This window comes from Bacillus rossius, chromosome 6, assembly GCF_032445375.1.
Source record: "Bacillus rossius redtenbacheri isolate Brsri chromosome 6, Brsri_v3, whole genome shotgun sequence".
Classification (NCBI taxonomy): domain Eukaryota; kingdom Metazoa; phylum Arthropoda; class Insecta; order Phasmatodea; family Bacillidae; genus Bacillus; species Bacillus rossius.
The window spans coordinates 27,586,695-27,600,677 of record NC_086334.1 but is presented as its reverse complement, the minus strand read 5'-3'; the positions used below and the strand labels follow the sequence as shown (position 1 = coordinate 27,600,677).

The 13,983-nt window shown below is 34.2% G+C and overlaps 1 protein-coding gene across 4 annotated transcripts; it reads right to left on the bottom strand.

Moving 5' to 3' along the window:
* Positions 1–1,759: 1,759 nt before the first annotated feature.
* Positions 1,760–8,542, bottom strand: LOC134532922 (uncharacterized). 4 transcript variants are annotated; one of them, XM_063369974.1, is made up of 7 exons: positions 7,820–8,534; positions 7,146–7,288; positions 5,572–5,781; positions 5,177–5,448; positions 3,868–4,004; positions 3,573–3,776; positions 1,760–2,422 (listed from the first exon to the last, which is right to left on the bottom strand). In XM_063369974.1, exons 1-7 carry the CDS (start codon positions 8,041–8,043, stop codon positions 2,197–2,199), a joined length of 1,416 nt encoding a protein of 471 aa, XP_063226044.1. In that variant the 5' UTR covers positions 8,044–8,534; the 3' UTR covers positions 1,760–2,196. The 4 variants fall into 4 exon arrangements, 3 of the variants coding, with proteins under 3 accessions (XP_063226044.1, XP_063226043.1, XP_063226045.1); XM_063369973.1 differs by having other exon boundaries at positions 5,177–5,781; positions 7,820–8,542; XR_010075212.1 differs by lacking the exons at positions 3,573–3,776; positions 3,868–4,004 and having other exon boundaries at positions 7,820–8,525.
* Between the last annotated feature and the right edge of the window lie 5,441 nt (positions 8,543–13,983).

Here is a 13,983-nt window from a genome sequence, read left to right as displayed (position 1 = left end):
TATAACGGGTGTATGTACATGTGAGTCAACAATGTGACGTTCTCCAGGACACGTCATGGCAGTGGATCAACGTCCACCCGCGGTGCAAACGACATCCACGGCAGCGGCTGAGGAGGCATCGGGACAGCGCCCGACCTCAAAGCGGCCAACACCAACACCTGCTCCACACCAGACGTCGGCGGGTTTGGCGTGTGGCGGCTCGCAGTACCGGACACCACGGCTCCTAGCTCCGCGGCGAACATCTGCAGCGGCGGACTGCGGCTGCAGCTGCCGCCCTAACTCACGAACACGTGAGAGGCGGCGTCGGGACGTCTGCGGTGCTGCTCGTGTCGGCGGAACCGCCCCTTCTCACAAGGACGCACTCGTCGGGTCCCATCACTGATAGGTACACAGCCGTTGCGAACCGTATTGTGTACGTTTTAACTAACAAGTGTCCCGGTCTTTAAACAGTCTTAAAACTCTTCACTCATGTGTGAATCGTGCACTTGTAACGCACGAATGTCGGCAGGCTAAGACATCTTCTGTGCTTAACGTAGCCTATCCACAAGCCAGTTCAGTATAAACTAACTCTATTAAAACAAATAGTAACTAATGGGATCAAATAACATCAGATATTAAATAATAAGTATATTAACTTAGGCAAAACATTCAATAACTTTCAAAGTGAAATTGTTACATCTTAACAATAGGTATCATTAGCTAGATAACATTCAAGCATAACTTTAACTAAACTTATTTTCATGTTAATGAAAGCAAGGGCGCCCATATGATAATTTGTAGGGGGGGGCCAGACTTAGGGGTATGAAGTATTTTTAATATTTTGGAAGACAACTGCGGCTTGTTACTAGCCATAAAATAGTTCCAGTTCTGACCCTATTAAAATTTTTTGTCCTGTTACTAAAATACTAGACTACAGTACTCATTCGCCATAAAAAATCTATATTGGCTACTTTATTAATTAATTATTAACTATTTTATTGAAACAAATGAATTTTTAGCAACAAAAATGCAGGAATACAGTCCTTATACTTTTGCAGCGTCTCGGGTACACGGATATCAAGAATACAGTCCTTCAACTAATTGCTCTCTTTACCCATAAATAAATGTCGCGTACAAATTAAATTAAAATAATTATAAAGTTTAAAAAGTGTTGGTCAAAAGATTCAACTTTGGGAGAGAAGCGATTTAAATATGTTATCACAGTCAGAAAACAGTTGTTTTTAAATGTATAGTCCATCCACGGTAACCTCCTACTTTTCTGAAGCCCTGCTTTTCACCGGATCTACTTTAATGTCACTATGTATCCTTCCGCCGTATGTAAACAAAAACATTGCCATGTGACAAATGTCAAATGGTTTGTTTACAATCACCAGCTGTCAAAACAATGTGTGTATGTATGTATATATATATATATATATATATATATATATATATAAGTAATTTGAATATGATCTAAGTATACATGTATATGTTCATAACATTATTTATGATACCCAATGGTAAAAATATTAAAAAATAAGTTTGTTAGCTAAAGAAATAACATATAATTTAAAGTAAATTTTTAGGAGAATATATAAATTTACAACATTTATGTAAGCAATAAATATCATCATTTAGTACAGTTCAACAGTTTTCTGCATCTGAAAAAAAAAGTATTGTAAATTATACATATGGCTGTCCATCTAAGCAATCTGGAAAAGACTAAGGATTGAAGGTTTAATAAAATTAACAAATTCAGATGAAAACATTTAAAAATGAATTTTCTTCTTTTATTTAATAAACCCCTACCATTTTGCCGGTTAAGGCCACAAATAAAAATATGGTTATATACATTTTCCTGAGTATACTTATTAGACAAAATCATAATTTTATGAACAGTAAAATTGTGGTGAAGAATTGACAGTAATTTCTATACCACTTATATGCATTATTTATTTGTGGCCCTGGATGGGGACTGGCTTTTTGTTTTCCAAGTAAGTTCACTGAAAAATGAAGACACACAACAAAATAAAATGTTTCACATACACCTATACGAATCCAGAAATGAAATTTATTATTAATTTCATAATACGTGTAATATAAAGTTAATACATAAAGTTCCAGTAATCAACATACTTAATGGGAATGCATAAAAGAAAAAAAAATGTTTCAAACCCCAATACTTACAGTTGCCCAGGTGTTTATTACATACAGACCTCAATAAGAACACCCGGGTAAATCATCAAGAGGAACTGCCAGTACTTCACTGTCTCCATCTACTTGCTGTGTCGTAACCTCAAATTCTTCGCTGTCACTGTCTTCACTTGAACTATCCTCGCCGAGGTGGATGATGAGTGGAGGAATGGTGCCGCTGTCTATGTGGACTTCTCTCTCCCAGTCTGCTTGAATTAGCTTCTCCACGTGATCCACACACCTCGCCCATCTAAAAAAATTAATGTATACAGTAAAACCTCTATATAAATGACCTGTTTATAGCAAAAACCACTCTATAACAAAATATGTTTGTTTCTGTCAAAACGGCATAGTAAACAATGCATGGCATGCTCTTTATTACATACAATTTTGAACTCACTCCACAAGAAACTATTTTTAAACACAACAAAACTCATTTAATGTGTTTTCCTCAACTATCAAAGCTATTATTTAATACTTGAAGTAACATGTTTTGTTTTATGTTATCTGAAAAAAAAATTATAGTGGTTTATTCAAGATATAATAAAGCTGTAAATATTATATATGTTATCAATAAAGGCTTAGAATGCATATGATAAAATATTTATTTCATAAGTTTTGTGTTTGTTTTTGGTTAAAATTTGTCCCAGACAAAAACAGTGAGATATAGCGAAAATTTAATTTTTTGAATAGTTTTGATGATTTACTGTATATGTATTTCACTATAATAACATAACTTTTGAAAATACTAATGTGCAAGAACTACATGTGTAAATACCTATTCAAGTTCGCTAGATGAAAATATTCAAAATTCTCTACGTTGAAATTTTATCTGAATATTGAAATCTGCCTACAGCACTGAACCCACCATAACTTTAAAGTCATTGACACAAGATTAAGCATAACAGAAAGTAATATCACAATTACTAATAAATACAAAACTATTTATGGAAATGAAACAATTGCAAATGGACTGCAATTACAAAAAAAAAAAACCTTGCAAATGTCACCACTGTTAGATCTAGAAACTACACAGATATGTATGAATCACATGGGAATAAAATTACAAACACAAACACAAACACGAACACAAACACATACATGCAACACATTTTCAAAACGACAACTACACAAATACAAACCACTTATTTTTACCAATTGTTTTAAAACTGTATTACTGGTATATGAATATACACAAAATGATAATCACACTATACACACACTAGCACACAAAGTTATCAAAAGGAATGGTAGGACCAGGCTGCTAGGCAACAATACTTACGTATTATGTAAAAATGTATGGTAAGGGTTTTGCTGAAGCTTGAGGAATGTTCTACAGGAAAATAAAACAATTTCTACTTCAAAAGGAATACCCCATTGGTCATGCAACATGAAAATACCTCTCTGGTGTGGAAGCATCAAGAGCCTCTTTCCAGATGGCTGCAACTGCATCATTGTCAAATCTCTTGGCCCGCCCCACGTTACTATTGTAATGGTGTTTACATTGAGCCCAAACTAGTTCGATTGCATTATAGTGGCAGTGATAGGGTGGGAGTCGTAGAATTTCGTGGCCATAGTTACGAGCCAACTCGTCTACCTCATATCTGAAAAGTGTGTTAGAACAAGGTGTATACGTAATTTTTTGCAACTATCTCACTTTTAAAGAAATGCTGTGAAAAAAACGAAATAATATACCGTATTCGGGGCTTGTTTTGTTTAGCTATTCTCAGCAGCTCCACTTTCAACAAATTATTTTCATGTTTTATCCCATTCTTCTCCAGCCACGCGATCAGTGCAGCCTTGGTCCAGTTCGTTGTAGGTGTTTTCTCAACCTACGTTATGCCAACATTTAACTAAATACTCAAGTAGCTGATAAGAATTCATGACAGTAGAACCCTGTTACAATTTTACTGCTTATAAAGTTTTCCTGCCTATAATGTATTATTTTTCAAGTCCAATATTTTCCCTATAAGGACAATGTTTTTAATTCCTGGATATAATGTTTCACAAATTATGCGTTTCGTGCTTGTAATGTTCACTTCATAAAATTTTAGAAGACGAAAAAAATTAAAAGCCTTTGTCTATACTGTCTATGTATATGTGTATGTTAGCAGTTAACTGCCTGTTGACACCCTTGGAAAACAAATAAATTCATAAATTTTTAGCCATTCTGTGTGTTTTCAAATGTATTCACTTAAATCACATGTTCAAGTGGCAAAAGAACTGGACTTAAGCATTTCCACTGTAAACACTGTCGTGAATTATGACAATTTTACAGCAATGAGACAATGTGTAAGTAAAGACAAAGCAGAAAGAAGCTGGAAGCACCATGATGTTAAAGAAAAATTGTTTTTGGCTTGCTACAAGCAAATTGGAGCATCAAATATATCTTTATGCAGCTTGTTGAGTCCATTGGCAATAAATCCACACTAAAAAGTACTAAATTGAATTTCCTGCTTGTTTTTTTTTCTTGTAGCCCCTTAAAAACAAATTATAACAGGGTTCTACTGTACTTATGCAAAGCAAACATGTGTTTTGGCATATTGTCGTAATGAATTTCTAAATTTAACAAAGCATGTTAGTTTAGTGACTAGAAATTTTTTTGAAAATATTATTTTAATTTATTAAGTAGGGCAACAGAGCATTCATAAAGTGGGTCCTTTTACCAAACAAGTAATTATGTCATTTTCAAATGCTGTTTGCAATAAAAAAAATTTATTTGGTATTTCAAACCCTCTACTAAATTAGTTTGCACTACAATGTAATTCAATTACATTATATATATATATATATATATATATCTGTGTGTGTGTGTGTATTCAATTTCAGCTCAAACATTATAGTTTATAAAAATGTAGTGTAGGCATACTATTAAGATAACAATTATTGCTGGCAAAATGTATTAGTCTCGAATATTCGTACTTATACACAATAATAAACACATGTAAATTTTTCACATTACAATTTGAGCAATAAAAAGACACTGCTTTACCATTGCACATACCTGGGTGCTGTGATATGAAGCATTGTCCATTATGATGACACTGGGTTCCTCAAGATGCACCAACATGTCTTCAAACCACATCAAGAAAGTTTCCCCATTCATCTCGCCATGGTAGTCTGCAGTCTTCTGACCTGAAACAAAAAGTAATCCTGCTCCTGGCACAAAGCCAGTGCGCCCTCCAGCATTAACAACAATAAACCTTTTACCATCTCCAACAGTACGTCTCTTCGCAGATTGTAGACTCTTGTCCTGCCATGACTTTGATACAGTTCCTGAAAAATATATGAAATGGAAATGAAATACTTTGTATTGGACCACAGAACAAATTTTCAAATAAATTAATGCCTTGCCTCTCTGGAAAATCCATGTTTCATCAACAAATATGAAATTGGCACCTCTTTCTTTTTCTTCTTTATACTTTCTCAAGAAATCTATTCGCTGCAATACTATGTTTTCATTCTCTATCAAAGCTTTTCGTCCATCAACAGTTGTCCATGAAAATCCCATCTTCTTTAACAATTTATGAAGACTTGATCTTCCACCATAATAATCTATTTGTCTTTCCCTGATTTCTTTCAAAATGGTGTCGACTGTAACATTCAAACCTGTAAATTTATTGCATACATTAACAATACATGAAATAACAGAGGTACACAAAACTAAGCGAAACCACAACCCCGTAGAAGATAATTTAAGTGCACAATTTACATTTATTAAATAGTTTTAATAAACTTACATTTCAAAAATACTTTTAAATTAATTTAAATTTTGTAGTTTGCTTAGAGGAATTCTACATTGCAGTATTTTTGTCTGCAATGATATGACGATTATATTGCGCGTTTGTATTGAAGTTGTGTAAAACATTAGTATTTCAGCATTCAATTTAGCAATCAATAAGTTACAAGCTCTACACTGTGTTGTAGGTAAATGTTTTGTATCGTGTATCCCATGTGATCCCTAGATCTTTATGCATGAACCTGTACATCCTATTGATCGTGTGGTGCATGCTTTTTTTCATTTATTCAGATCAAAGATCCTGAACATAATCAAATATTGTGGTATAGCAAGAATAATTATCATAAGTTTAATAAAACATATATATTTTCATTATTATACAACTTTAAATCATAACTCATTACTACATCACAGGTTTTTAGTTTTGGTTTTGTACAGGATTTTTAAACGTAATAAATTAGAAAAGCAAGCATCATCAATCACAGGATCAATATTTGCAGGATCATGCGATCAGGATCAATGTATCGAATCGGATACGCGATACTAAACTTTTACTGTTTTATAACCTTCTGTTACTTCATACACTAACACACAGTTTGTCTGGCTAAGTTGTGTTTTCATATGATACTTCATTACAATGAAGTAGGCCTATTGTTTATAAAATAACAATACCCCTATATTTTCTAAAGGGTTAGGCAGGGCATGACACTATTTTGCAATAGAATATATATTGTACTGGACCCTGCCACACAGTACAATTTAGCCAATTAAGTATCCCAATTTTTTTTTAATAACCATGCTTGCTTAGACCACAACTCACTAATTTGTAACCAATTACTGCTAAAGCGCACAACTGGATATTATTGATACTGGAAATAGTCATTATTTAACCTTCTGATACATCATAAAAGTTGAGGTTATTTAATATGTATACTGTGTATAACGATATAAACATTACTTGTAGTTTTAGAATGTAACAATTTTCTTTCTATCTTTAACCTAACCTTAAAAGGACGTGTACCTATTTCATATGTTGCACAATATTCTATATATCAATACCATATCAATAAAGAAACCTAACAAACCACCCAAAAATGTTAAGTATTTTTAAAGGACAGATGATATCGGAAAAAAACTGAACCGGTCAATCTGCATATGGATATATGAAATGAATACAATTAAGTAGGGCCTACCCCAGTTGTATTGAAACTACTCTTCAGTATCAAATTTTTACCTTCAGCGTACATCCTGTAAATTGCATTCCTGATTGCATTTACTGTGAAATCGTCGACTGTGTCAAGTGACTTTCCTTCCTGTGGCCTTTTTTTCCTCTTTTTTCCTGGTGTTGAAACTTCTTCAATGTCTTTCTTGTAGTACCTAACCAAAAAAAAAAAAAAAACATTTGTCATAACACTTCCGGGGACCCGTTCACAATACGCAGTTAGGCAGTGTTCCAAATATGGCATTTTGTCACAAATATTTGCTTTGTGGTCACTAAATGGAAACATGACAGACTTTGTCCACGAAATTAATGAAGTGTTTTTTTATTTATTTTGTGATCTCCCAAACAGATGAAAAACTAATTAAATGCAAATTATAAAATCACTCCCTTATGTTATAGTTAAACCTATCATAAAGTTTATAAACATCGTTATAAACAAACGTGTATCACACCCATAAAAATACTTGAAAGTGCCTATATTGTTATTGTTAGGACCTGAGTAGGCCTAATATGATTTTAGGTTAACTTTTCAACAGAGACGCCACATGGCGGTGTTGTCTCACACCAAAAAATATAAATTGGAAATAAAACACAAAAAAACTCGTGAGTTAAAACACAGGCCGACAATACTTAGGACACAGTCGATATTATTTTTACGTGCATGAATACGAAAAAAGCCTACTTACTTGAGAACAGTTGACTTTGCGATGTTGAGAAGAAACGCGGTCGTCTGCGTAACGTCACATTTCTTCAAGTCGCCTTTTCTAATTAAAACATATAAGTTCTGAGCGACGTTAATGATGTCCATCTGACGCTGCGACGAAGTAGCTTTCCCCATCCCGGAACCAATTACCATTACAGCAATCACAAGAACCACACAAAATATCAAAACGATAACAAATTCCATCATTACAATAGTAGATAATAAATAATATAACAAAGTTAAAATACACAATATTAACACAAAATCCTGAAACACAAACTGTACGTTATTTCACGGTCAGTAATATATTAAAACACACTGCAATATGGCGTACAGACTGCAGACTGCAGACAAACGGCTGAAAGAGAAAACAAACAAGTGACTATTAACATTATTAATGCGCGACCACGGTTTCGGCACGTAATATTTTTTTACCGTTAACATAACGTTTTTATTTCACCAGAGATTTAAAAAAATGTTCAAACTTAACAAATACCCAAACAAATTCTTAAATACACGCGGAAAGTCAAAAAATATATATTTTGGCTATGGAACTATTTCGTTCTAATCATTGCCAACACACCACTTCTCTCACTGTTTCATTTACACACATGCGAGATCATTAATATTAATAATATTGTACATAGATAGTTACTTTTTTTGTAAAATTTTATTTAACATCATTATACGGTAATTTAGTGTTAATGCATGTTTAATATGCATATGATGGAAAGTATTTTTGCAAACGAACCAAACATGCTGCATCCTGGTGTGTTTTTTCAAAGGTTCGTTTAAAAAAGTAGGAGGTTACCGTGGATGGACTATAACACCTGAACTACGCTTATAATTATAGTCAAAAATTGTTTCACAATTAAATGTATATTACTATGTTTAGATATGAATCATAATTGCTTATCATTTAGAATTAGCACAGATGGATTCAGTAGTCGAGGACTATAAGTTTATTTAGTGATAGAAAAGCGCAGAAAAAATTAGTTTATTATTTAACTAGACAATTTAACCAAACAGTATTTAGAGGTTAAGGAATTAAGTGACACCAAAACCAATGAAAATAATCGAAAATTTCTAAATGCTGACATAACTCATATATCAGCTTTCCACAGAAGAGTTTAGTTCGGCGCAATTAATCCACACAAAACAACTGGACACTATGTCGACGCATATTTTAAGAATATAAGAAGATCCACGTCGCAGTATAATTTTTTTTTCGTGTCGTGTGGTGCGGGCCCCCATTTGTGGTGCGGGCCCATAGGCTACAGCCTAGATAGCCTGCGCGTAAATACGGCCCTGATAAACCCTTAAATAACATGTTCAGTACTTAACTTCAGAATTAAGAGTACATTAGAACCTCGATTTTACGGAGCCCGGACTCAACGAAGCCGCGATTTTACGAATACATTTTTCAGGAACCATCTAAAATTCGGAAAATTTGACACCAAAATATATTTAATAAAAAATTTAAAAAACTATGAAAACATATAAAAATATTAATTTTAATGCACAGCGTATTCATATTTTTAAGCTAATACTACATCCATTTACCGTTAGTGAATATTGTATACGTTATTGCGTCATCAAACTCAAAATCGAAAAGAAAAAAATGGACTAGGTACACTATTTGTCGCAAAGTTCGAAATTTCTTCGATTGAAAAATTATGTCAAGGCTGTAAAAATATTAATTTTACTGCAAATGAACTATACTCAACATTCCTTACCCATTCCAACATTTCCAGCTCGTGAGCATAGCAACTGAGCTTGAAACCTTGTGAAGCGTGAGAGAAAGAAACGATATTGAGTACCTAGCTACTTCCTCTCCTTTCCGCTAATATCCAGCAACCCATGCCATTAGGCATTATCTTGACATGTGTCGCATTCATTACCTTCGCTGCATCGGTTTCCCAGTAAAAAACGCTCAAAAATGGTATAAGTGACGCAGCAAGTAGACGTGACGAGCGGGTTTTTAACTAAGCTTTTTTTAACTTACTATACAAACAAATAATTCCCTATGGCTATCACAAATTCAAGGGCTTCTCGCACTAAAATGTACTGTGTTTTTAATGGATGTCTGTCGTTACAGAGCAGCGTTTTTCTTCACCAAATAAGCCTATGATTAGAGACCGTAAATATTCGTGGATTCCTTTCGAGACAGGCTGGAATCCAAACTCGTTTAGCTTAATGCTGCGTCAGTGATTGGACCGCAATTTACCTGAAGGACTCTGAGCCAATGGCAAACACTCAACAAAAGAAGTATCGAATCATAATAATCGCAATAAACAGGTGTCCCGAGTCGGTAGCCAATAGCCAGGTGATATTTGCCCGAGTACATAGAGAATCGTGGAGTATATCCTAGTGGTCATTGAAACCGCGAATTTTTCCAATCCCTACCTATGATCACTTTTATGAAACAATACAGGTGTACACTGAACTGTGTGCTTGTTCTCCTCGATTATGTTACTAAAAGTGCGTTCATTAATATTTTTCAAGCCGATCTGTTAAAGATTAACTGATAAATATGATAAGGTGAAGTCCATAAAAATGCAAGGCAGGGAATTCTTCCAGCCATGGGCGTAGATCCCGGGGGGGCCAGGGGGGCCCGGGCCCCCCCTGGAATTAATGGGCCCCTCCTTGGGGGGGCCCACTTCGTGATTTTAAAGTTAATGGTGTACACAACATATATATATTATTTATATATATATATTTATATATATTTTTATATATATTTATATATATTTATATATATTATTATTATTTACAACGACGACAGACACTTTGACATGCTTTGCATTCCTACCTTCGAGTTCCGTAGTTATTTTCCCCTACCCCTTCTGCGAAAGCCATGGTATGGAGTTTTCCAGTGAGAACTTTGAAACCCTTAATTCCCAGAAAACGTTCATTCCAAAGGAAGAAGCTAGGGTAGGGTTCCGTTAGCTTTTCCTCCCTATTGTTACCCACACTACCTTGTCATCTGAAACGACAGTATTATAGGTTTCAGGTAGTCTGTTTTTAAAGTGGTTTTGCTCTCGTGTGCCCCAGTCTTCTGCTTTCTTGGCAAACATCAACATGGATAAGTTCGTGACGCGGAAGAAATGGAAAACATAATCTGATTCTCACCTGATAAGCTTGATTGTTTTATAAGTAGTGACTATTATTTAGGTAATATATATTTTATGTAAGTGATTATGTAACGTTATTTTTTCCAGTAAATAAACAACTTAATACTTTAACAGTAATTATAGCAGAATTTAGTTTATTTACGAACTGAAACTTATATACCATTTTCTGGAATTTTTTAGCTCATCTCCATTCTGTAAGGCTAGCTGCTCTGTACGTTACATGTGAATATACATGGAATAATTTTTTTCCTCGTCAATATGGAATTTAAAATCACTCCCCTTTTATTATCAAACGATAATTTTCACAATTCATGGCCGATAATCACTTTATAACATTTGTTATTTGATAACTGCAACACTGCACGAGTAAACAGAAGTAAGAGTGAGAAAGAAGTATTTAAACGTTACACATCCGTATTTAAGTTAATAAGGAAGCAAACGCGTCTCTTTAATAACTAATCAAGAGGCATATTTTAACTAAATAATTCACTGCCAAAATACTGATTATACTAAATATAAGCCGAGAAATGTATGTGGTTCAATTAGCTGTAGGATAAATTTCATAGTTCTATCTCCGAGATTTTTCATTTGTGTCATTAAATTTTTTTTTCTTTTTTACCTGGTTGATGCCTTTACTAAATAAAATAGTCTTTAAGAGTTTTAATATGATTCGATCGTTCATTTGATGTTGATCCGTTTATTAGCTGTGGCGCTTTGGGTTTTTAGGGCGCAGTGTTATAGCGGCAACAGAAATACATCATTTGTGAAATTTTATTCTGTTTTCACGTTTGTTGTATGGGAGCCCCCCTTAAATATTTGTTTTATTTTAATTTAATCATTTATTTTTAAATTGAAATTAGAATAAACACTTTTGGAAAATGGTAATGTATGGGTGGGGTGTTATCTATTTGCATTATATTCACGTATATTATTTTTATAGATTTTTTCATGGATATTTTATGTATTTAGGTTAGCAAATTATTCAAACATGTTTGAGAGATCACTTCTATAGTCATTAATTGATAATTACTAAAACATATGTTGCTCTGCTTTATTGTTAATATCACTTACGTAAAAATAAAGTGTATAACATACGAGCTTAATATCCAGAGAAGACTTGTTTCGGTTGACCTCTAGCGCAAAATTCTTAAATTAAATTCACGGGCCCCCCCTGGAAATCCTACAGATTTGCGCCCATGCTTCCAGCTCATCAACCCTACCCTGGATAGTCTCGTCTGTGTTCAGTCGTCTCTGGCAAGGAGTGGACAAGTTTGCAAACTCAAATATAAATTTATTTTAGTAGCACGCGTCTTACGAAAAGGAAATATATCCAAGAAAGGCATGTCGGACAACCTACTGTCACCACACAAAAGTTAACATGATGCAATGCGTGGTGCAACTGTGTTTAGTCGCTGTGATGTCACTTTTATATCACTCGTGCAATGAGGCAAGTTGTGGAATGCTAAAAAAATAAGGGGAACGCAGGGGAGGGTAGAGGGAAGACGGCAGTCATTGTTTTTACTATTTTATATTATATATATATTCCGTTCAATAAATTATAACATGTATCTTCACGGGGTGGGGTGTTTAAAATTTTATGAAGATAACGATTTTACGAATGCAATCCAAGCGACCGTGAGCGTACGTAAAATCGAGATTCCAGTGTAAATTGCTTCCGAGTCTACTGAAGGTAGCGGAATCCTTATCCCTTTAAACACTTTTGAAGGGGAAAAAGTGGTTTTCCTCTAAATTCAAAATTCCAACATAAATTTTACGTTGTAGACTTTTCTGAACAATAATTCTTATTTGAGTAACTTTAAAGGTGTTAGCTTACCTTAAAATTTGTGAATATTCTGAGCGGATGTGACGAATGAGGAAAACTAAGAAACACTACATAATAACAATGGTTTTTATCTTTACACTTTTCACTGATTTATTTACACTTAAGTTATCTTTACTGACTGAATACACTAAACTAAATCTAGACCAGATGCATAAAACTGTAGACCTAAAGACTATTGAAAAATCTGTTTTGAGATGTTATTTGTGAACATACACATTATTATGACGAAAAAGTAGCAAAACATTTCGCCGTCTACAAGTACATGTCAACTGTCGCGTCGTCTAACTCTGACTTGTCTAAATCTGTTGCGTTGTGTTATCGAGTGAGCTTGGGCAGGATTACGAAGGGGAATGACTCGCCACGGGCGTTGCGCTTGAACAGCGTTTTCTCCCTGTTCACAACACCTTATATCGCAGCAGCAGAAACTAATGCTTCAACTAACATAAAAAATGAAGTAGACATGTAAAAAACGATATACAATAATATCTTCGTGTTGAACCACTTCTACATAATACCGAATTTAAATAATTTTCTTTAAAGTAAAACACCTGACTACACTATATTTTTTTTCCTTCCCTGAAAGCTAGGGGGGGGCCACGGCCCCCCCCTGCCCCCGGGTATGGGCGCCCTTGAATGAAAGGGTTTGTGTACATCATTGTTAGGCATCCTTATGCCTTCAGGTTGTACCTGTATTATTCTATTTACAATTTCATTATGCATCTCGTACATTTCCATAAGCATCATCTCACACTCTTTCATAACTTCATAATATCAACAATTGATAAAATTAATAATTCTCACTAACATCTCATATCATATACATAAAATCATATTTACAATATCACTTCAAGGAACATTTCATATATTACATCATTAAAAGCATTTGTTTATGTTAGCAAACAAATCAACAATAGTTTGGATTTCGTTTAAGTACACGCATCATGTGTAACTTGTGCTTGGAAAGGGAACGCACAGTGTTTCCTTTTTTTTTATCTCTCTTTTATCGCAGCTTTTCGCTCGGCGAAGGCGGCCTTTCTTTTTCTTTTATTTTACTCGAGTGTCTGGTGAACTTTTATTTCTACCATTTCTCGCAAGGTAGTATTTTTTTTCTGTAATCAGCTGGGTTCTCATATAACGCAAACAGCTGTTTGGAAAGTGTATAGCAGTCTC